The sequence below is a fragment of the Pteronotus mesoamericanus genome, unplaced genomic scaffold (assembly GCF_021234165.1).
Source record: "Pteronotus mesoamericanus isolate MK-2021 breed Mesoamerican mustached bat unplaced genomic scaffold, CSHL_Meso_final scaffold_409, whole genome shotgun sequence".
NCBI lineage: Eukaryota > Metazoa > Chordata > Mammalia > Chiroptera > Mormoopidae > Pteronotus > Pteronotus mesoamericanus.
The window spans coordinates 676784-699949 of NW_026555316.1; the positions used below are offsets into that span (position 1 = coordinate 676784).

The 23166-nt window shown below is 55.0% G+C and overlaps 2 protein-coding genes across 2 annotated transcripts; both read left to right on the plus strand.

Moving 5' to 3' along the window:
• The first annotated feature begins 3200 nt into the window (after nt 1–3200).
• Nucleotides 3201–17305, plus strand: ABCF2 (ATP binding cassette subfamily F member 2). Its single transcript, XM_054593447.1, has 15 exons — nt 3201–3301; nt 3977–4175; nt 8684–8896; nt 9344–9526; nt 9625–9796; nt 10829–10924; nt 11724–11826; nt 12992–13087; nt 13258–13377; nt 13466–13555; nt 13910–14020; nt 14486–14548; nt 14735–14863; nt 15644–15847; nt 16689–17305. Exons 2-15 carry the CDS (start codon nt 4019–4021, stop codon nt 16824–16826), a joined length of 1875 nt encoding a protein of 624 aa, XP_054449422.1. The 5' UTR covers nt 3201–3301; nt 3977–4018; the 3' UTR covers nt 16827–17305.
• A 2433-nt stretch (nt 17306–19738) lies between these two features.
• Nucleotides 19739–22135, plus strand: LOC129086758 (histone H2B type 2-K1). Its single transcript, XM_054593448.1, has 2 exons — nt 19739–19879; nt 21897–22135. Exons 1-2 carry the CDS (start codon nt 19751–19753, stop codon nt 22131–22133), a joined length of 366 nt encoding a protein of 121 aa, XP_054449423.1. The 5' UTR covers nt 19739–19750; the 3' UTR covers nt 22134–22135.
• Nucleotides 22136–23166: the final 1031 nt, after the last annotated feature.

Below are 23166 nucleotides of genomic sequence, written 5' to 3' on the forward strand. Positions count from 1 at the left end.
TCTTTTCTTCTGTTACGGTTAAGACACTATTAGTTTTTTGAAACTTATGTGTGTAGTTAGGTTTTCCATCTACGAGCTTCATCTCAAAACAGTAAAGGAGGTGTCATAAAAATTGTTCGCTATGGAAAGGGAACACCAGAGCTGGTAAAGGACTGTCATTCTAGGAAGTACATAAGATAGAACTTGGCAGCACTGTTATCTTTTGCTGTGTTTTGGTCTTATCCTCAGTTAGACCACAGTTTGATCTCCTCTCAGCCACTGGCACATAAAAGGTTGTAAAAGAATGACTTGTTAGAAGAGTTTCTGGGAAGCAGAGTAGGGACACTCACCTCAAGAATGGATGATAAGTTTCCGGCTCAGCATTGTCCAATGGGAATATAATGGGAACCACAAATGTGAGTCATATATGTAATTAAATGTTTTGGTATATGTTTTATGACTGTATCAATATATCCAAAATATTTCAACATGCAATCAATATAAAAAATAGAAGTAATTTACATTATTTCCCCCCCCCACATGCAATCTTTGACATTCAATGCATATTTGGCAATTTTAGCTTATCTCAGTTTGGACTAGTCACATTTCAAGTGCTCCATAGTCACACGTGGCTAGGGGCTACCACATTAACAGCACAATTTCAGACCCTTCTCACTGAGTTTCTAGGTAATTCTGGATGGGACGTTTCCTTCCTTGGGTTTCAGTTTCTTCATATTTAAATGAAGCGTCCAGACCAAATGTTCTCACTTCCAGCAAGTGGCCTTCTGTGATTTTTCACATTTAGCCATTCCTCCCCTCTTCTACCCACATCTCTCTCCTTCCCATTTCCCCATTTCTTCTCCCCTTATCCCCAGATCTGTTCCCCACAAGGTATCTGAACCCTGGGCAAGAATGGCAAAACTTCTAAGTGGCCCACAAGGCTTCCAAGCCACTAGCTGGGCTGAGGGAAGACTGCCCGGCAACTGTTGATTCATGGGATATCCTGGACCTGATTGGTTGCTGTGTAGGTGACTTCCTAACTGGATATAGTCTTTCTCTTGCTATCCTGAGCCATTTTACAGGGCTGGAGTTTTAGAACCAGAAAATGCCAGCCCCAACCCTGCCACTGTCTCCTCCCCAAGTATTGTTTTATTAACAGCTTTGTGCCTTTGTTTCCAATCTGTAAAAATGGTAATAATACCTACCTCAGGTTTGTTGGGGGGATTAAATGGAATTGCATAAATGAAAGAATATAATAAATGTTAGTTCTCGGTAACCTGTAACCTGCCTGTAACAACACATTTTAATGAGACTGGGAGAGGGAGGCATATTGTAGACAGTGGTCCCAGGAGGCTCGGTGCTTGGAACAGTGATTTCATGGGATCCACATCATATATAACTTCTTGGCTTCATAAAGAAAGGCTTTGCAGTCAACTATAGTCTATATTCTTCACTTAAAACAATACCTCTGCCCAAGGGAGATGCCTACTATTTGTTAAATGTATTAAATATCTAATGCATACTTAGGCAAGGATTCTACTAGTAGCAGAAAAGGCAAGAAGCAGCCTAGCAGAACTCTGGCTAAGTAATAATTAGCCAATTAACAAGAATTTAACTCTTTAACAACCATGCGAGGTAAGCACTATCGTCATTATTTTGCCCAAGGTCACACACTGTAAATGATAGCACTGGGGTTTCAATGTAGGCAGTTTTTTCCCAGAATTCATGCTCTTGGTTACGCTATGTCAAGTGAGGTCTCCACCTAGGAACTCCAGCAGCACAGAGAAGTCACTTCTTTTAAGGCATTTAACACCTAAATGCCATGGTTTGTTTACTTTTTAAAGGTTCCTTCTTTAAAAAAAAAGATTTTATTTATCTATTTTTAGAGAGAGGGGATGGGAAACACTGTTTGGCTGCATCTCGCACACCCCCAACTGGGGGACTTGGCCCAAAACCCAGGCATGTGCCCTGACCTGGAATTGAACTGGTGACCTTTCAGTTCTCAGGCTGGGGCTCAATCCACTGAACCACGCCAGCCAGGGCTAAGTATTCCTTCTTAATTGTGAGCTCCCCGAGGTTAGGGAATGACTTACAACCATTGTAACTCTGGCATCTACCTCTGAGCCTGACATACAGTGGGCACTTAATAGGTGGACGGTATTCTAGAAAAAGAAAAGGTATATGCTCAAGGCATGAAAGTGCGAAATACATGGATTACCTGAAATACAAGTAGGTAGATTCCATTTGAGCATCTAGTTTGACGAAGAAAACTGCTTCTATGGGTGGAGGAATGAGGGTTGGGGTTTTTTTTTGTTTTTGTTTTTTGGTCTTTTTTAAAGCTTCAGGGGGAGTATCAGCTCTCTGGCTTCCCTCCAGCTGTGTCACTGATGGTGAGTCACTGCCGGTCAGGAGCGTGGAGACGTTAACAAGGATCACAAAAAGCGTGCCTTGCATTTGAGGCTACAAATTTGGGATTTACAACGTAGGCGATGAGGAGTCTGTGAGAGATTTTAACAGTGAGGCTCAAAGGAAAAGTAACGGGCGAGGTCACATGGCTAACTGATGATAAAGGTACACTCGGAAAAGGGGTCTTGTTTTTCATTTCAGGGCTCTCCCATCAAACTTGACATGGTTCCGATGGAAACCTAACAATTCTGCAGTGGGTAGGCTAAGCGGCCAAGCTTTGGGAACAATGATCGGCACCTTCTGTATAAAAATTTGGTTAACGCTGGACTAGCCTCTTAAATCTCGGTTTCAAGAAATGAGGGCGCCCTTCTTCCATGCAGGAAATGTTTCTGTTCTTCGCAACCGCTTCTCCTTTCCTCCTTCTCTCTCCACCTCCCTCCTCTTCTCGGCTCATTGTTTCGACCCGTTCCCGCCTGATACCATCTGGGAAGTGTAGTCGCTCGGCCCGCTGCACAAGCCGGTAGGGAGGCCCTGTCAACTCGGTATCTCCACATAACAGATTTCCGAGTCGCGTAGAGCCTGGCGGACCCAGACGGTTTGTCCCAGCAGCAGGCTGGGATTTGCAGTTTCCGGCGGCCGGCGCACTCCTGCTGGCAACGGACTCTTGGACTCTAATCTGCTCGCCGGCCCCGCGCATCGTGATGACGCCACGGCCCGGGAGGCCCCTGGGATACGCAGTAGTTCTCGGCGAGTGTTCGCAGCCTCCGCGACTGCGACTCCAGGACGACACTTCCCAGGAGTCTGAGCGGCGGCGCGCCGAGAGCCGCGCGGGCCTGTGATTGGCTGGCGAGCCGGCCGCACGCGGACGAGCCCCAGGAGCTGCTCTGTTGCGACAGAGGCCGAGCGGCGAGGCCCAGTGAGTTGGGGGAAGGGGCGCTGGGGGAGGGTGCCGGCCAGTGAGGGGGAAGGAGGGTGGGAAGAGGGAGGAGGGACGGGGTCGGGATGGATGGAGGAGGCTTCGAGGGAGAGGAAGAGGCCGCGGGGGAGAGGCTGACGGGCGGGGTTGGGGGTCCGTTCGGGGGGTGGCTCGTGAGGAGACCCTGAGGGGTCCCACCGCGGGCAGAGGCGTGGGGGACGAGTGCGCCCCGGGACGAAGCCGGGCCCGACGGCTCGGGGGTGTGGAGGGGGACGGCGGAGAGGCAGCCCGAGGCGGACGGGAGGAGGCAGCCCGGCCGAGACAGGCGGCTGGCTGGAGCGCGGAGCGCCAAGTTGCGGGGAAACCGGAGACGGGACCTCCGCCCTCTGCCGAGGAGCGGGACCCGGCCCCTGTCTGGCGGCCCTGAAAGGAGGAGCGTTTCCAGAGGGAGGCAGGCCGTGGGGATTGGTGGACAGGGCCCGAGGGAAGAGATGTTAAGATTAGAAGAGCGGCGAGGATCAGCATTGGCTTGAGAGACTCTGACAAAGTTGGGAGCGACCAGGCAGGGGCGGAGCCGGGTCTCAGAGGCTCGACCGGAAAATTCCAGGGAGGGATGGAGCGGGGCGCGGCCCCGGCCCCTGAGCTTAGGCTTTGGGGGTGTTTGCCTCCCTCCAGGCTCCCTCAAAGGACAGTAACCTACCCCTGTGGTTCGTCACCATGCCCTCCGACCTGGCCAAGAAGAAGGCCGCGAAGAAGAAGGAAGCTGCCAAAGCGCGACAGCGGCCCAAAAAGGGGCACGAAGAAAACGGAGATGCTGTCACAGAACCACAGGTGGCAGAGAAAAGTGAGGAGGTCAATGGCCAGGAGACCACAGGTGAATTGAGGGACAGGTGGGTTCCCGGGATGGCTGCTGCGACCTAACGGAGGCCACAGCCGGAGGCAGGATCCCGGGGCCGCAGCACCGAGTAGGGCGCCCGGACAGTGTTCATGAGCTGAGACGCTGGAGACGAGCCTGTGGCAGGCACCCTGTTACTGTGCAAGGAGACACCCCGGGGATCCCCGGGGCAGGTGCGTGCGGCAGCTGTGCCGCCTCGTCGCTGGACAGTGAGGAGGCGGTCAGCTGCTGCCCCCTCTCAGTCCCCGTCTCTGCACCTGGTGGCCAGTGGGCCAGGCTCTTGGCCACGTTATGCCCTTGTCCTCCCGCGGGTAGTGGCTGTACTGCTAAGAAACTTACCAACTGGCCCTGGCCGGAGCCATGGGGACTCCCAATCAGGGCACACGCCTCGGTGGCAGATTTCCTCCCCAGGCCAAACGGTCCCTGGTCCAGACACGGGTGACCCCGTGTTGGGGCCTCTAAGGGAGGCATTTGATCAGTGCTTCTCTCCTACACTGATGCTTCCCTCTCTCCCTTCCTGTTTCCGGAAGCAATGAAAAAGTGTCCTGGGGTGAGGACCGAAAAAGAAAAAGAAAGAAATTTAAAAAAAGAACTATTATCCATTGTTTTATGGGTTTTTCCTGGGAAAGATGGATTTCTGAAATTTATATTTTAGGAAACGTTTAGTGAGTACTTCTCAAGTGCTTGACACTGTGCTACACACTAGGGTATCATAAACCCTGCCTACCCTCTAACTTACAGTCCAGGGGATGCGTGGCAGCGGGTGAGAAAGAATATTCCAGGCCCTTGGTGGTCTGTTCCCAGCCTTCTTCCCTGTACCCTGAAGTCTCCCTGAACCCGCCTTCTGTTCCACCCGGACTCTTATCCCTTCAACAGTCACCACATTTCTGTCCTTTTCACACAAGAAGGTCTAATACCATGATTTTTGTGCTAGTTACATTTGACATTTGCGCAATGAAACTGTGACCTCAATGTTTCCATTCACTATAGACCTATGCTATCTGAGACTGTTACTTTGTTAAGTTTTAGCTTCTGTTGTTTTCATCTTAATTGTGTGGTCTTTGAGCCCAGGGGCCATGTCTTGGGTAATACTATTTTGTGTTACCAGCCTTGCAGATAGAGATACTAAGTAAAGGTTTCAAGAGCAGAGGAGGCTTAACAAATGTAAATTATGACCTAGGGATTCAGGAAAGGGGGAGTTAAAGATGATTGCAAGGCGAGAGTTGAACGGTAAGAATTGTCTCCAAAATAAGAATTAAGGGAGAGAGCTGATGCATTACTGTCAGGCCATGGGGGGGAGTTTTATTCCAGGCCAGGAGGGATGGGAAGTTAAGTCTGACGGGGTGAACCAGCAGGCTGAGTGGGGGCCTCTAAAGGAGAGAGTTGGGGTCCCCTCTGGGCCCTCAGGAACCAAGGTAAGCAGTATCGTTGGTTCTGTGGCTACTTTCTGGGTGCATTGAAAAGGTAGGAAGCTGAACCCCACTTTGAGATCATTGTCCACTGTTCCCATTACAGGCTTCTTGTTCACCCTTCCTCGTCTGTGAAGATGGGGATTCCCAGGGCACCCAGCTGTAGCACCCCCGTCTCAGGAATACGGGAGCCTTGGTTTTCACCCTCCTTCCTCAGGGCACTATTCTTCTGAAATGTGAAACATGTTTTCTTTCCAACCCTCTCAAAACGTTTCTTACTGCCAGGGACCAGGATCATTTCTGTTTTCATAATTAATAGGTCATCTCCCTCTCCCAAAACTGAGTCCTCTCTCCTCTCTGGGTTTGGGATTCCTTGATGCTGCAGGTCACCATTTTCCAACCTTCACCAATGGCCATCGCCACGTGGCCTTCCGTAGGTAGTAAGGCATGAAAAGATCAAAATAAGCTGTGAAGAAAGTGCCATCTGACCAACAGTTCAACCTTCTTTAGAACGTGAGACTCTTCAGGACAGGCACCGGAGTTAGCTGGTCCCCTTGTTTGGGGAATGAGTAGAGGGGACAATATTCTCTCTAGTGAAGTTTATTCCAGAATCCCTCTTCCATCTCTTCAATGCTATCTACTTGTCTTTTGGGCCTGTTCTCCGGGATGTTGTAGGCTAGACAATGTGGTCTGTTTAAGTCGCTTACCTTTAAAGCTCAGTTGAGGACTTAGGTCACAGATACTATAAACTGGAAGAGAGTGAAAGAAAGTGGCACATGGCTTTCCCTTAGTCTTGGTCTTTCCATTGTCTGAGCACACAGAGATCTAGAGTAGGGATCAGCAAATACTTTGTGGAAAGATTCAGCTACTAAATACTGTGGCTTTGCGGGCCATGCGTACAGTCTCCATTGCAGCTCTTCATCTCTGCGACTGCGGGAGAAAGCAGCCGTAGACAACTTGTAAATAATGAATGTGGCTGTGTGCCAACAAAACTTTTATTTACAAAAATAGGCAATTGGCCAGCTTTTTTTTTTTTTAAGCCACCACCCCTCCTAAGTAAGCCAAGAATATTTTTTTTTACATGTTTTTAAATGGTTACATTTCAAATGGTAACGTAGGCACTATACAATAGTTTTGATTTTGCCACTTGGCCTGTAAACTCTAAAATATTTACCATTTGTCCCTTTAAGAAAACGTTTAGCAACTACTGATCTAGACCATAAACTTCTCCCTACACCATCTTCTTAGCATCTAGAACAGGGATTGTCAGGAAGCTGGGCTATGGGAAGCCTGGTAACTCAGCCACATTGAGGAGACTTTTTAAATTCCTCCTTGCAGTCAAAACTAAAAACTGGTCCTCCATTCAAAAAGTATTCATCAAGCATTTCCATATGTCACACCTGTTCTGGGAGCGGAGGTGGGGACAGGGTGCCTGCCGCCGGTCTGGTAGGACGTCCTCTGCCCTCAGTGCTGGCTCCTGGCAAGCAGAGCAGGGTTAGCAGCGGGGCGGGGAGGGGTGCCGGCAGTGGCCGGCTGGCAGGAGGGGTGTCGGGAGGGCGACCCGAGGCTGACACACACCGCCGCACCTCTCGGATTGCGCTCCCCGAGCCCGCCTGTCCAGGGAAGGCACCGAGCCGTCTTCCCTCCTCTGCCCCGCTGTGCTCTTCCTGAGGACAAGCACGTGGCTCTTCTCATTCCGCGGGCTCTACTGTGAAATCCCTAAGGGAACACAGGTAAGGGTAGCAAAGACTAGAAACTTGCCAAGTGCTCACAGTGGAGCCTCCTGTGTCGCTCCTGCCTCCTCCCTGAGAAGGCAGGTGGATGGTCCTTCCTCTCCTGGAGGAAGCTCACCAAGACTCCCTCCACTCTGCTTTTGGCCCACTTTCAGGACCACTCTGTGGGCACTTTCCTTTATGGAAAGGTGGTGTGGGAAGTAGGTAGGGTCACGGGCTTTGGGGGCAGACAAGCACCGGTTCAGATTCTGACTGTCACTCGTCTTTCTGGTCTTGGCTATGTCATCTAACCTCCTCAGTGATAAAATGGCGATTATAAAATCATTTTTTTAAAAGATTTTATGTATTTTTAGATAGGGGAAGGGAGGGAGAAGGAGAGAAACGTGAGAGATACATCAGTCGGTTGCCCCCCACACGCCCCCAACTGGGGACCTAGCCTGCAACTCAGGCATGTACCCTGACCGGGATCACAGGCTGGTGCTCGATCCACTGAGCCACGCCAGCCAGGGCAATGGGGATTATAGGTGTATACGTGGTAAGTGTTACGAGGATTAAGTTATTCAGGGAATGGTGATCTATAGCCTGGTCCCAGGCATAGAGTAAGCTCAACAACTATTAGTTATGGTAGCCATAAATCGTAATAGTTCTTCTCCACCTAAAGATGTGGTTGTGCCTGACACAGATGCAGAACGGCTAGTCCCTCATCTCGTGGTCACCTTGCCTCTCTGAAACCCTCCGGACTAGGGAACCCCTGGCTTTCCCAGCCTCAGCCCTGGCTGCGTTGATCCCTCTGCATTTTCTCTCACTAGTCCCTTCTAGGCAGCAGAACTTCATGAAGCATCATGTAGAAGCTTCCTAGGTCATGGAACAAGAGAATTGCACCTCCAAAGTGTCTGCTAATCATGTAACGCATACTCACAGAGGACAGCTGGGAGTCATAATCATTCCCACCATGCATTTATATCATCTGGGAACAGGAGAGGTTAAAAGGATAAGTTACAACATAAAAAGTGTCCAAGAAAGCAGGGCATTAGGGCAGATCTCTATGCAGAGTGTGCCCTGTTTCAAGTCTGAAACATCTGAGTCTGCTCGATCTAAGCTTGCGCCCAGGGCCATTACAACGTACATGCCTTTTTTCATTCACAACTTTGTATTGTAACTGGTTACCTGAGTGAGAGGAAAGAGCCACAGATGCCCAGACAGGGACTTGGAGCCTGGGCCCTCAGGCTAGAAGGCTCGTGCTCTACCAGCAGAGCTACCCGCGCCTTCTGTGGGAAGCCTTTCTGTTGGAGGGCGGAGCCTCTCGCAGCCCCCTTCCCAGACCGCCTTTCTTTTCTGTCCCCAGAAGTGGATTTGCTGACCAAGGAGCTGGAGGACTTTGAGATGAAGAAAGCTGCCGCTCGGGCTGTCACTGGTGTCCTGGCCTCTCACCCCAACAGCACTGACGTCCACATTATCAACCTCTCCCTCACCTTCCACGGCCAAGAGCTGCTCAGTGACACCAAACTGGAATTAAACTCAGGCCGTCGTTACGGCCTCATTGGCTTAAATGGAATTGGTGAGGCCCTTGGAAGGCGAGGTGGGAGGTCTCTCTCCTTGGCTCATCTGTCGCTCAGCAAGTGTTACGCAGCGCCAGCTGTGTACAAAGCACGGCGTTCACAGTATGGGGGGGAGAGAGAGATGCCCAGGGAAAAGGAGCTAGTGGTACAGAGTAGCCTGTGGTAAGTAGCACAGGAGTAGTTACAGATGGCAGGTGCTGGCGAAGTGGGCAGGAGGGGCGGGGTGGCGGGTGACGTCACAGAGCAGGGGCGGGACAAGAATTGGAGGAAAGGTCCTGAGAATGGGGAGGAGGTAATAACAGGATTTGAATGAATGAAAGGAAGGAAGGTACTCAAGAAAATGGCAAGGCGAGGTTGCGGCTTGGCTGGAGGGAGGAGCTGCTCGGGGGGGAATGACAGGCAATGCCGCGCTGAGTGTCCCCCTCCGTTCTCTGCCTGCCCCTCAGGAAAGTCCATGCTGCTCTCTGCCATCGGGAAACGTGAAGTGCCCATCCCTGAGCACATTGACATCTACCATCTGACGCGGGAGATGCCCCCTAGTGACAAGACCCCCTTGCAGTGTGTGATGGAAGTGGACACGGAGCGGGCCATGCTGGAGAGGGAGGCTGAGCGGCTGGCCCACGAGGACGGTAGGGCTCCAGGCCTGGGGCGGGGCGGGGGTGGTGGTGGTATGGGAGGGGCTTCCTCCCCGGAGGGGCGACTCACGGCTGTGTGCGGCCGCCCGCAGCGGAGTGCGAGAAGCTCATGGAGCTCTATGAGCGCCTGGAGGAGCTGGACGCTGACAAGGCGGAGATGAGGGCTTCGCGGATCCTGCACGGCCTGGGGTTCACGCCAGCCATGCAGCGCAAGAAACTGAAGGACTTCAGTGGGGGCTGGAGGATGAGGGTCGCCCTCGCCAGGTGAGCCCCTTCCTCCTCCACCCTCTGTAGCCCCCTCTGTCGGGGTTGAAAGCTCACTGAAGTAGAAGTGTTTCCAACAGGGGTCAGTGGTCAGTTAAGTGCCCAACACGACACAGGCAGCGACGACGCGGAGGGTGGGTGCATGTGGGCTCCTGGCTGCAGTGGTCGCTGTTGGGTTTGTGGCACAGTGTTTAGGAACCCTGAGGCAACCCTAGGTAAATGGTGGAATAGGTCTGTTCCTTTCCTCCTGGCTCCCCTCCCACCCCTTTTGTACTTCAGTACTTCCCATTTTTTCTCTGTAAGGATAGAATGGTAGACAGCTGTTAAGATACCTGTTCTTCTCACCCTCGTGTGACCTGGATCCGGAGTGAGTTTCTATAACCAGCAATACCCGCCCTCCCCGAGAGAGTCTCAGGTTAAATAGGCGGTTCCTTAGCCCGCAGGTCTCCGCCAGGTGCATTGGTGAGCCTTGATAACGCTGCTTCCGCAGCGCTGCCAGTGTGTGCCTTTGAACCCGAGCGCAGGGAGTCCGTGTGCTAGCAAGGACTGGCCACCTCAGGTTTGCCTGGAGACCTTCTAAAACCGCAGTCAGAATGCTGACGAGCTCCCCAGATGTGTTAGCCAGAGCTGTCCCCTTGCCTCGCCTGTCTTGAGATTCCATGTAAGAACATTCTCTGGCTTCCTTGCTGGAGTCCGGCAGCCCTACCAGGTCGGTCCTACCTGAATACTTTCTGCTGTAGCAATTTATTTCCTCCGTATCCTTTTTTCTTCCTAACGGCCACCAGCCTCTGTAAAAGACGTGCAGACTCACAAGGACTTGTGCAGCCTCATTCCCAAAGCGCATCGTCCCTCTGCTTCTCAGCCTTGTTTCCTGCCCTTTGCTCCTTGCTCTTCAGCTCTGGTTTCTCCCCCAGCTCCCCCTTCCCTCTGAGGTGTTAGGACCCAGAGCTGAACGCAGGCAGCAGGCAAGGCAGCCCCTTTCTGTGCAGCGCCCGTCAGGCTGAAGCCACTCTGTCCTTGCCTGTCCTTCAGAGCTCTCTTCATTCGGCCCTTCATGCTGCTGCTGGACGAGCCCACCAACCACCTGGACCTCGATGCCTGTGTGTGGTTGGAAGAGGAACTAAAGACGTAAGGGGGCAGGGTGGGGGGTGGGCGGGTGCTGGGGGGCCGGGGGCGCCGGTCCGGAGGAGACGGCTGCCGCTAAACTGCGCTGCGTTAGAGCAGCGCGCGAGGGGACTGCCGCGCGGCCGCAGCCAAGGCTGGGTGACAGTGGTGAGCGCCTCAGGGCTGGCCGTCGTGCTTCGTTGTTCTTCCTTAGTCTGAAATGGGGGGTGGGGGTTGTTTTTAGTGAAGGCTTTTTCTTTAACTGTATGTATATGCAGCATGTAAAAGGGTACAGGGGAGCTCTCATCTGAGCTCATGATGTAGCGACCAAGGAACAACAGCCGATACAGCAGTGGTCCCCCTGTGGCTAGAGAGCCGCGTGACCTGGGCTGTTGGACCAGCCCTGAAAGAGTCTGCCAGCGGTCCCGGCAGTGGCGCGGTCCCTCCTTTCGGAAGGAAGAGCGCGGTGGCTGTGACTGCCTGCTCCAGTTCTCCCCACTGCAGTTGGATGCATTTGTGGGGGCTTGTTGTGCATGTCCACTTCTGCCCTTCCCACCGCGGTCACTGCCACCTCCCCTGCGTTCTGTTGAATATTAGCAGACGGAGGAAACTGTGGCTGCCCCTCCGCGCTTTGGAAGGCAGCAGTGTCCTGGCAGGTAGAAGGTGCCCCTGCAGCTTAGGTACTGGCTGAGCGCCGGGAACCGGCTGGTAGGCTAACAGGCGCTCAGGTGTAAAGGTGGGAGAGGATGAGGCCACCGGGGCCTGGCTCTCAGCTTGCTGGGTGTGGACTGGCCCCTCCCTGACTGGGCCTTTGTCTTTGCAGTTTTAAGCGCATCCTGGTGCTCGTCTCCCATTCCCAGGACTTCCTGAACGGTGTCTGCACCAACATCATCCACATGCACAACAGGAAACTGAAGTATTATACGGTAAGTGGGCCCCAGCTTCCCCAGTGACCTCCGTGCTCACCAGCTCCCTTAAGTTCTTTAAAGAGCACGAAACACAGAACCAGACTTGGCGGGCTCTTTTCTACCTAGTGCCATAAAAAGATGAGGACAAGGAATCGTGCAGCCTGTTCTGTTTTACTCCCAAAGGCATTGCTTTCAGGCTGGAAGCCTTGAATTGGCAGACTGTGTGCACGTGTGTGTCTGCCTGGCAGCAGAGGGGTCCCCTGGTGCCCGGGCTGCCCTCTGCCTCCCGGAACGCTGCGCAGCGGCCTTGTGGCCGTGTGTCTGCGCCGCCTTCCGCAAGAATGGGCGTCAGGGTCGCAACAGCCTGCTTTTATGCCTTTTCATGGTCTCTACTTCAAAAAACACATCACATGAGAAATAGAAGCCTTCTTCACTCATAATATACTTGCCACGGGAGTACTAATAGTTTCTTACATTGCCTTTCAGGAATTTCTTGTGTACTTGCAAGCATTTGTAGAAAATTTTTTAAGATCACAATTGTAATCTTAATAATCAATCTCTTTTGTAGGTTGCTTTTAAAACGTCCTGTATCTTAGACTGCTTTTCCCATGAGTATGTGTAAATCAAGCTCATTCATTTTAGCGGCTGCATGGTATTTTGTTGTGTGACCATCTCGTACTTTATTTGTCAGAGGCTCTTTGATGACCATTTAGGTTGAATCCAGTATTTTGCAGATAGAAACCATGGCTGTCCAATTGGCGAGGTTTGCCAGGCCCTAGATCTGAGTGGTCTCATGTCTTCCCTCCAGGAGCAGTTCTTGTCAACTGCAGAGGGATTCAACCCCGGGGTGGAGTATTAGGAGGTGCTCCTGGGAAGCTGTGAGCTTCGTGCTGTCTGTACAGCGGTGGTTTTCAGGGCTGCTCCCGGTGCTGTGGGTGTCCGCACGGCTAATGTAAGGATTTGGTCTGGAGCCCTGCTCTGGCTGAGCCAACAAAAGGCACACGGTTTGAAAGACCTCAGGTGCCAGGTCTGGATATGCTTTTTTTAGTGCACCTCCTCCTCCCGTACTGCATAACTTCACAGCCGGGGCCCAGTCACATGCCATCCCGCATCCCCCTGAACCTGGAGCGAGAGCCCAGGACCGAGGCTCATGCTGCCGCCGTGCTGGCGTGTTTCCCTGCAGGGTAACTACGATCAGTATGTGAAGACACGGCTGGAGCTGGAGGAGAACCAGATGAAGCGGTTTCACTGGGAGCAAGATCAGATCGCGCACATGAAGGTAGGGCGCCTGTAGAGCTGAGGTACACTCTCCGGCAAGGGAGACGAGGGCCTCGGGATTTGGGGGTGCCGGAGGAGGCCAGGAGGAGGTGACCTAAGTTTTCACCCTGCACTTAAGACAAGGTGTTTACCGCTGCCCGCACTCCAAGCCCCCTTTCTGGTCCCTTTCAGAACTACATTGCTAGGTTTGGCCATGGCAGTGCTAAGCTGGCCCGACAGGCCCAGAGCAAGGAGAAGACGCTACAGAAAATGATGGCATCGGGACTGACAGAGAGGGTCGTGAGCGACAAGGTGGGTTCCGGTCGGGTGGAATGAGGCGGCCTGAAGTGAAGGGGTTGAGAAAGGACCCAACCCCATAAATGCCCTGTCCTCTTCCTAGACCCTGTCCTTTTACTTCCCACCATGCGGCAAGATCCCCCCACCCGTCATCATGGTGCAGAATGTGAGCTTCAAGTACACAAAAGATGGGGTGAGTCTCGTCTCGTGTGTGGTTGTGAGGCTGGGATGCATCTGATGAGGCGTGCGCCACCGGGCTGGGGGAGTCTCCCGTCTGAGCTGAACCCGCCTCTCAACCCAGGGGTGTCGGGAAATTTCAGGTGTAGCAGCTGGGGTGCCTCGTTCAGGGACTCAGTGGCCCCTCTGAAGTGCTTGGCAGGAGAGTGCTCAGCCGGGCCTGTGGTGGCAGTGGTGGCTGCCACAAGAGCTGCCTGGCTCCACGCTGCCCCCTCCTCCGGGGGTGGTGGCTCGGGCTCGCGGGAGTGGTGTGTTGGCCTCGGAGCGGTGCCCTCGCCTCCTGTTGATCTCTCTCCCCCACCCGCCGCAGCCCTGCATCTACAACAATCTAGAGTTCGGTATCGATCTCGACACACGAGTGGCCCTGGTAGGGCCCAACGGAGCAGGGAAGTCAACTCTTCTGAAGCTGCTAACTGGAGAGGTGCGGTGCTGGAGGGGGCGAGGGGCTTCCGGGAGAGGGCGGGGCAGCCTGTGTGCGTCTATGAGAGAGAGAGAACATGTGCCTGTGTCTCCGTAGGTTTTGTTGTCGATGGCAGTGTCTATAATGTAGGAACACCTGTGCATTGAGAGAGCGCTTTGTATTTTAGAAAATGCGTGTTGTATCTCTGCCCAGTCCTTTGTCATACAGTGTCATGCGTTCTGTAGGAGACATGTAGCCACCACTGAGTAGATGTGCTGAGAACATCTGCTTCAGGTACCTTCCTAAGTATTTTTTAGGGGCCGGAGCAGCAGTCTGTGAGGTGGTGATGTAGGTCCTGCGTAGGAAGCTGTGTGAGTCTTGTTGGGTGTGAACGTATGTTTGTTTCCCTGCTCTGCCAGTGGCTACTTCTGACCGGGCTTTCTCTTCTGTGTGCTTGTCTTTCCATTCACTACTCTTTCATTCTAGCTGCTGCCCACAGACGGGATGATCCGAAAACACTCTCACGTCAAGATCGGCCGTTACCATCAGGTACAGGCCTGGGGCTGAGACCGGCGCGCTCCCTGGGGTACGCGGCGGGGCTGTGTGTGGCCAGCGGGGCTCCTGCCTGCCTCTCCGCGAACAGGCGCCTGGCAGAGGGAGCAGGCCACCCGGCAAGGAGCCCCGCAGGGTTCCGGGACGCCAGTCACACCGGGGTGGGCCCCTTCTCTGCTGCAGCATTTACAAGAGCAGCTGGACCTGGACCTCTCGCCTTTGGAGTACATGATGAAGTGCTATCCGGAGATCAAGGAGAAGGAAGAAATGAGGAAGATCATTGGGCGATACGGTCTCACTGGGAAGCAGCAGGTCAGTGGAGGGGGCGTGGGGAAGAACCCCAGAGAGCTGGGAGATCGGCTGGGTGGTGGGGGACGCTGTCGCCCCAGCGGTTGTGAGTAGAGCAGTGAGCTGCAGCCCCTCTCAGCTTGCGGCACACGCACTACTGCAGCTCTGCGCACCCCCAGAATAGATTTTTTTGCTGATCTGACACACACACACACAAAATAGGTATAATTTTGATTTATTTATACCAGACTGCTGTTGTTGTGTTGGCTCTCGTCATTTGTTAATTTGACAGTCTGAGGGAAAACATGCTAGTGCCCCTGAGTAGGTAGTCAAGCACTGCATGTTTTAAACACTCTTGTGGCACATACCTTGCAAGTTGTGCCACGCTGAGGTAGAGCATTTAGGTCCCTGTGTGAGGCGGGGCGGGGCAGCGTGCCAGACTGTGACGTGTCCCTGCCCCCGGCCGGGCAAGCCCTAATGCTGGAGGGAGAGGAGGTTAACCCTGGGAAACAGTCCCTGGGCTCGGATCTGGCCCCTGGGCCCTTGGGGTGCCCCGAGTTGCCGAGATTGAAGCGCTGGGGGAGAGCCGTGCAGCCTTGGTGATAGCAAGAGCCTCAGGCTTCCCGAGGCTTCCTTCCAGGCCTGGAGGGACCGATGGCTGGGTCACTGCCTCGCCGCCTGATCTTGGGTCTTCCTGACCCCGGTTTCTGTGAAGTGGCGGTGATATTAATGGAGGGCGAGGGCTGAGTCCTGCTCCTCAGCGGGGGCACCGCCAGCTCATACCAGTGTCACGGCCGCACTCAGGTGAGCCCGATCCGGAACCTGTCTGATGGGCAGAAGTGCCGAGTGTGTCTGGCCTGGCTGGCCTGGCAGAACCCCCACATGCTCTTCCTGGACGAGCCTACCAACCACCTGGACATTGAGACCATCGACGCCCTGGCAGATGCCATCAACGAGTTTGAGGGTGGCATGATGCTGGTCAGCCACGACTTCAGGCTCATTCAGCAGGTGAGGCTCCTGGCTGCGGTGAGAGGCCTGGCCCAGGGCACGTAGGAGAAGGTTGGGTGGAGGACTGTCGTGGCGTGTAGGGGGCATGTAACACGTGTATTGGATTTGGAAAAGGGGCTCGGCTTCAGGAGCTGTTTGGGGATTGAGCCCCCTTGGTGGTGGTGGACGGAGTCAGGGAGGGAGCTGGAGAGAACAGGGCGCTTTTACTGCTGTCCTGAGGACCCTCAGCCTAAAGGTGGTAGTAGTATGCTAAGGAAGATTTTTTAAAAAGAGATTTATTTTTGGGGAGGGAGGGAGGGAGAGAGAGAAACATTGATCAGTTGCCTCTCACACGCCCTCAACTGGGGACCTGGCCTGTGACCCAGGCCTGTGCCCTGACCAGGAATCAAGCTGGCGACCTTTCCGTTCTCAGGCTGGGGCTCAGCCCGCTGAGCTGCATCAGCCAGGGCACCAGGGAGGATTTTGATTAAACAGGGGGCTGCCACCAGTCTTCGGTGAAAAAGCTGCCGGTCATTTCCCTGGAGCTTTGGGGAAGGTGGGGGCGGAGCTGGGAGTGAAGCTTCCGGACGCCTCTGGGTCCCCCGAGGGAACTGGAAATTGGGAGGACATGGCGGGTTGCAGCTGAGGGGGCTCCTAACCTGCTGGTTACAGGACCCTTGGGTTAGGACACCCCAAAGAACACAGAGGTAGTGAAACCAGCCGGGAGCTGGACGCGAGGCTGGCGAAGGGGCTTGGGAGGCTGCCGCGTTTCCTGCCTGGAATTCCCTGAGAGCGGTCTCCTGGGCGGGTGGGGATGGGAGAGCGTGGGCCCGGCTGATTAAGTCCGGGACTTGCTTTGTAGGTAGCGCAAGAGATCTGGGTCTGTGAGAAGCAGACAATCACCAAGTGGCCTGGAGACATCCTGGCCTACAAGGAGCACCTCAAGTCCAAGCTGGTGGGTGAGGAGCCCCAGCTTACCAGGAGGACCCACAACGTGTGAGCCCCGGGCCGGGCCGGGCCGGGCCGGGCCGCGGGGCCGCACACCTGCATCGCTGCAATACCGCTCCCCAGCCACCCCCGCCCCCACCTGCCTTAGCTGCACTCTGTGATCCTATCTACAGCTGGACAGTACCTGTCCGTTTCCTGTCCTTCCAATGATTTTCGTCCATGTCTGGACTCAGCTGGCGGTTCCTGCCAGCCACTTGCTGGTTCCTGACCCCAAGTGATGCAGCCAGAGGCATCTGAGGGTTGGCCCAAGGGCCCACACCCTGGTTGGCTTGTGAAGGAGCTTAGGATCCTGGCTTTCTGGGTTTTGGTGATGTTGGAGGAACACCCCCAGCCCACCGCCCCCACTCCTTTCTGCTTCTGGTTTGGAGCTCTGGATCAGGGCTGTAGTCCTGATCGGTTTTTAAATAATTATTTAACAGTGTAACTTTTAGACCTGCGTGACATCTACAAAGCGCCCAATAAAGAGAGAAGAAGCCATGGTCTCTGGCTGCCTCCTGGGTTGGTGGGCCCCTTGCTCCCCTCCACCCCGCACTGCCAGCGGTCGGTCGTTCCCCCTCAGCGAGGGCTGGGTGGGTGTTGGGAAGGGTGCGGTCTGCAGACTAGTCCATAGGATCCAGGGGAACTCTCTGTCCTTTTTGCTGGTTTGAAATTGTGGCTTTTCTCGGGCTAATGGTTCACAGATTTGAACGCAGTCAGGACCACCTGGAGGACACGTTAGAGCACAGGGTAATGGGTCTTTCCCCAGGGTTCCTGGTTCAGTAGCTCAGGGGTAAGACTGAGAAGGGACGTTTCTAGTAAGTTCCCAGGTAAGGCTGACGCTGCTGGCCAGGACCTCCTTTGGAGAACTAGTCTCCAGGGCCAGGCTTTTCTGAGTGGCCCGAGGCTCTCTTGCCACGTGTGACCCGGACCACAACACTTGGGACGCTTCCCAGGCTCCAGACCTCTTGATTCTATGTGGGGGAGGGGCAGAAATGGTCAGGAGTCGCTTTCTTACACCAAAACCCGGGAAATGCTGTCCCTGGCCTCACGCAGGGAGTTTCACTGTTGGGCCTGGCCCCAGCCTTCGCTTTCATTGGCACTGCCCGACTTCCAGCCCAAGGCGCCGCGCCGCCTGTGGGAGCCTGACCGAAGCTCCCCGCTCTGCACTGCCGCTGTCCTCACCCGCAGACTCCTCACGCCCCCCGGAGACCTCGGCAGCCAGGGCGTTCCAGGGCCCACCACACAGCCCATCAGAGGCTAAACCAAGCCCCAGCTGGTGCCGAACCCCCGAAGGGCTCGTGATGCAATGAGAAAGCCAACGAGACCAGAGAGCAAGGTGGCATAAATCATGCTAACTGGTGACTTTGGTCTTAGGACACAGCATTCAAAGGGAGGGAAGTTTTCCAGAAAGGCGGGGCTTGGGACTTTAACAGGAAAGATGAGAAGATCTTCTCAGGTGGCCAAGAGGTGGAAGAACTGGGGGGAGGAGGGCGGTGCAGAGGGACAGTAAGTGAACGTCACATGAGAAGCTGTAGCTGAGGCCTGGCTTTGCTGCTTGGTGCCCTAAGCAGGGCCCGGAGCACAGTGGCCTGTCCGTCTGCCCTGGCTCGGGGGAGAACAACGTCGAGAGTGAGCGGTGGGTGGGGTGGGCTGGGCTGTGTCACGAGCTCCCCTGAAGGTCGCTGGGTCCCTGTGTGGTGTACCTGAGGTGCCAAGGGATGGGGGTGCTTCAGAACCCAAGGAACGGCGGCGGCTCAACGATCCGAAAGAGAAGCCAGTCTCAGAAATCTTAAGAATGCTTACAAAGCCCACACAGCACAGATACCCCGGCCAAGGCCTAACATGAGCAGCGCCTTGCTCTGGATGAGGAATCGGCCGGCCAGCCCCTCCGAGACGCGGCGGGACGCCGGGAACGGAGTGCCGGGGCGCGGCCGCGCAGGGGGCGCGCTCGGACTCGTTCCGCCCGCGGACAGGTGCGCTCGCCCTCGCGGCCCTCCCGCGCCTCCCCGGTTCACACAGCCTTCCCTGCAGCCTGTACTTTCCATGTGGCTTCAGGTTCCTTCAATCAGAGCCTTCGAGGGCCTGGAATGACGGCCCCCGCGGCAGGTGCAAGGGGAGGCAACGAGCTCCATTTAGCAGCCGCCTTTTCCTCCCCTTGTGTGCCGCTCACTCCCACGGGGACCACCCTCCCCTCCCCCGCCCCGTCGTCTGCTTTGTGTGTGTCCCTGGGTGCCCCCAGGCCTCCCAGCGCTGTGTCCCCACTGCACCCTCCCCCTCAGCAGCCTTGCTGCCCTCCCCTTGGTTCCTCTCTGCTTTTCACACCGTGTACCTTTCCCATTCTTCCCAATTCCATTCACCTCCCTTCTCCCCAGCTGAGCGGTAGCCATCCTACAAGACCAGTTACAAATCCCCATTTGTTCCTTGACACCTCCTCTGGTCACGGTAGCCCCCACTGAGTTTTCTGAACTGTCCCCAGCACACACTGTGGCCCTTGACTTTTCCCTGATTGTTCCCTGTGAACCAGTCCTGTCTCTTCCTCTGTATTCCGGGGCTCTGGGGGCAGCACGTGCCCATGTCCCTCCTGACCAGCACTGTGCTGTGTGCACAGTGGGTGCTGGGTGGCTGCGTGACTGTCTGCTGGTGTGTGCGCCCTACCCAGGCTGGGACGCCTTGGGGGATGATCTGCCGGAGGAGCGGGGTGTGGAGGGCTTCTTATTCAGAGACAAGAAATCACTTGGGGGAGAGGAGAAGCAATTGTCTCCTTCAAGGTAAACCCCGAGCTTGTTCTGGATAGCGCTGGGCCAAGCCCCGCCCCTCCACCCCAGGTGCTGGTCCCCAGCCCCACCTGGCCTGCTGCTGCTAACTTCATAAACGTGGCCCCCAGGAGCGGGAGGCAGCTGTGTGAGGAGGAGGAGGAGGAGGAGGAGGAGGAGGAGGATGGGCAAGGGGCATGGACAGCAGCCGCCTGGGGCCCGAAAGGGCCGTCACTCCAGAGACAAGAAGTCCAGAAAGCGTAGCCGGCGCAAAGAAACCTACTCGATATATATCTACAAGGTGCTGAAGCAGGTGAGAGCCGGGGCTGGCGTGTGCATAGACGGTGCTGGCCAAGAGCCTTGGAAGGGCGCTGGCCTGAGGGTCAGGACTCAGTTTGGTCCTGGCCTGAGAGGAGTGGCCTCACGCACACGGTACCCCCGGAGGTGGTTGAGCTTGATCTCGAGGGCCCCTACCTGTCTCAGTACCTGCTGTGCACTTGTGATTGCAGGGGACATTTAAAATAGGCTCCCCACCACCCTCCAGAAGCTTACAGGGCTTTTGGACAGACAAGATGATGATGTGGAGTATTAGGTGGCACACAATTAAAGGACAGAGAAGACCAGGAGAAAGGGCTGGGCTGAAGGTGATCGATGGGGTGCCAAGCACGTTACGGGGCAAACAAGACGTTCCAGGGAGCGCCAGCTACAGCAAGGAGCACCTCGGGTGAACTCGGTCTCCGGGGCAGCCTCACAGACACACGGCACTCAGTCCCTGAGGGGCTAGGGCTGGCAGAGCCTGAGGCCCACCCAGGGTCACTGGGCCGGCAGCGGCCAAGCTCAGCCCCACCCGCTCTGGCCAAGGCCTGGAATACGCCCTGCGGGTCCCCCCAAACCCAAGGCACCCTGTCTGTTCGGGCAGCCCCCCCACGCACCTCTGAGGAGCACTGACTCCTGGGACACGTGCACTGGCAAGATTTTGGGGGCGCCAGTGGGTCTCCAGCAACCAGTGTGTCTGCAGGACCCCAGGCAGAGCGGGGGCCGAGAGGAGGCAGCGTGGCTGTTCCCTGCCCAGGTCTCTCCAATCTGCTGAGGTTCTCACCCCCGCCTCAGATGAGATCCCAGAGGTGGAGCCTGCCCCTCCGCTGCCTCCCACCCCGCTGACTGCTGTGAGCAGGTTCAGTGACAGGACAGCCCTGTCTCTGGGAATGGTGGGGCGGGGTGGCCCGGAGGGCAGCCCAGGGGACTGACTCCAGTGTTCTGACAGAAGTGGCGGGGGAGGGGGCGGGGCTGTCAGTGAGCCCTGCAGCGTAGCCTATCTTTGGGTCTCCAGACTGTGCAAGAGGGCTCAGGCCAGGGCTGGCCCTGCAGAGGAGAGCTGCTGAGAGTCACCCACGCCCCCCGCAGACCCCTCATGGGGGGAGCCGCGGCTGCACCCCGCCAGCAGCCCCGAGGAGAAAGGGATGTGAGCCTGACACCCGGGCTCCAGGCTCTACCAGCCTCGCGTGGGCTCAGATGACCTGTTGTCAGTTGCCGGAGGCGTCTGGTTCTGGCTCCACCAGGGGCGTGATGGACGTCACTGGCGAGTCACCTGTCCCCCGCTGTACAGAGAATCGCTTACTGTCCACCTACTCACGTTTTAGGATGGTATCAGGTCCCCGCCGCTTGTTTTTACTAGCGATCGCCTAGTTCAAAAGTGTGTGGTGACACAAGATGAAACTGAAGCCACGGAAAGCGCCTTATTCGAGGTGACAGAGTGAGTCACGGTCCAGCCACAGAACCTGGTCTCCTCACTTGTCCAATGCTGAGACCGGGACACCTAGGTGTGCTCTCCAGAGGGTAATTTGGTGACAGTCTACCAACTTAAGTGCACACACCCTCTGCTCTGGCAGTCCCACGTCTAGAAATAACCTTCCTTACAAGTGTTCAAAGATGTGTATTTGTTATAGCACAATCTGATGGCAAGAAAACAGAACCCCTAAATGCCCATTAAGAGGAATGGTGATATAAGCTATGATTCCTCCCCACTCTGAAACACTATGTAAATGCATTCAATGGAAAAAGCAAAATGCTGTGTAACCAATTCCATTCCTTAAAGATAGATGCTGACATGTGCGTATGCAGGGACTTGATAGCGTTACCTCTTGCAGTTAAGAGAAATGTTTGCTTTTTTTTAATTGGGATGCGGCCGTATAAAACGAATCCCTATTTCCACGTCTCTTGGCCTCTGGGAAGAGGGGCTGAGGTGGCCTTACAGTCTGGCATCCACAGCCTGGGGCGGGGCATCGGGCAGCGCCCTCTCCTTAAAGCGGTCCTGCTCTCGTTTCCCCCAGGTGCACCCTGACCTCGGCATCTCTTCCAAGGCCATGAGCATCATGAACTCGTTTGTGAATGATGTGTTTGAGCGCCTGGCCGGCGAGGCCGCCCGGCTGGCCCAGTACTCGGGCCGAACCACACTGACGTCCCGGGAAGTCCAGACGGCCGTGCGCCTGCTGCTGCCCGGGGAGCTGGCCAAGCACGCCGTGTCCGAGGGCACCAAGGCCGTCACCAAGTACACCAGTGCCAAGTGACCCGGGGCCTAAGCTAAATAAAGGGTGAACTGCTCCCGTGCACTGTGGTGATTTCAGAAAGGGAAGCGTGAAGATGAGGTGTGCTTTGGGACAAGGGCATTATCACTTTTAATGGCCACCGAGGTGGGATAATAACACACTTAACAAAAAAACCCTGCTTTCTGGGTGTACCCCATGAGCGCATGTGGTAAATGTTAGCAGAGGTGTCCAACCAGCGGCCTGCGGGCCGCGTGAGGCTCTGGATGGCTCTGAATGCGGCCCAGCACAAAATCGCAAATTCACTTAGAACATGATGAGACTTTTTTTTGTGTGTGTGTGATTATGTGTTGCAATGTATTTAATGTATGTGGCCCAAGACAACTCTTCTTCTACCAGTGTGGCCAGAGATACCCAAAGGTTGGATGCCGAATCTGACATTGGACTTGGCCGGCTGTTTCCACCACGCCCTCTCTGGGCCTGCAATTCCCCGTGTCATTTCTTAAGACCACATTTTTGATGCCATTTCTGGCGAAGTATCATTTCGGTCCCTTGCTGGGCACAGGAGGCCACACAGGTGTATTCTTCACTATACAAAATGGAAGGTCTCAACCAGCTTCCAAACAGCCTGCTGGGATCTGAGATGTTTTCATTCACCCCCAACGTTTTCTTCTCCTTCATTTCAGAACAGATTGGTGGGGAGGTTTTGGGACTCCTGACTTTTTTTGCCTCCCAGTTTTATTTAGAAAAATCTCAAACCCACAGAAAAATTGCAAGAAAGTATGATGGCCACTTGTATGTCCCTCGCCCAGGCTCACCACTTCACACTTGACCCCAGGCGTTTTTTCTCTCATTCAGCCTCTGCTCCAGCTTGCAGACGCGGGGCCTGTAAATGCTCCCGTAAGCAATGAGGGATGGGGTGGAAGGGCAGGAGTCCATGACCAAGTCCCAAATTCCCTATGTCCGCCCTGTGACTGGATAGACTCAGCTTGTGCCTTCAGCGCCACATGCTGAGAATACGCTCTGCAGCAGTGGCTGCTATCCTTCCCACTCACTT

Bases quoted from the DNA above. Each gene is read 5' to 3' on its own strand.
- ABCF2 (XM_054593447.1), top strand. From the start codon at position 4,019: ATGCCCTCCGACCTGGCCAAGAAGAAGGCCGCGAAGAAGAAGGAAGCT. The intron at 10,925-11,723 runs GTAAGGGGGCAG...TTGTCTTTGCAG, and splicing joins TTGGAAGAGGAACTAAAGAC to TTTTAAGCGCATCCTGGTGC. The intron at 11,827-12,991 runs GTAAGTGGGCCC...GTTTCCCTGCAG, and splicing joins GGAAACTGAAGTATTATACG to GGTAACTACGATCAGTATGT.
- LOC129086758 (XM_054593448.1), top strand. From the start codon at position 19,751: ATGGGCAAGGGGCATGGACAGCAGCCGCCTGGGGCCCGAAAGGGCCGT. The intron at 19,880-21,896 runs GTGAGAGCCGGG...CGTTTCCCCCAG, and splicing joins TCTACAAGGTGCTGAAGCAG to GTGCACCCTGACCTCGGCAT.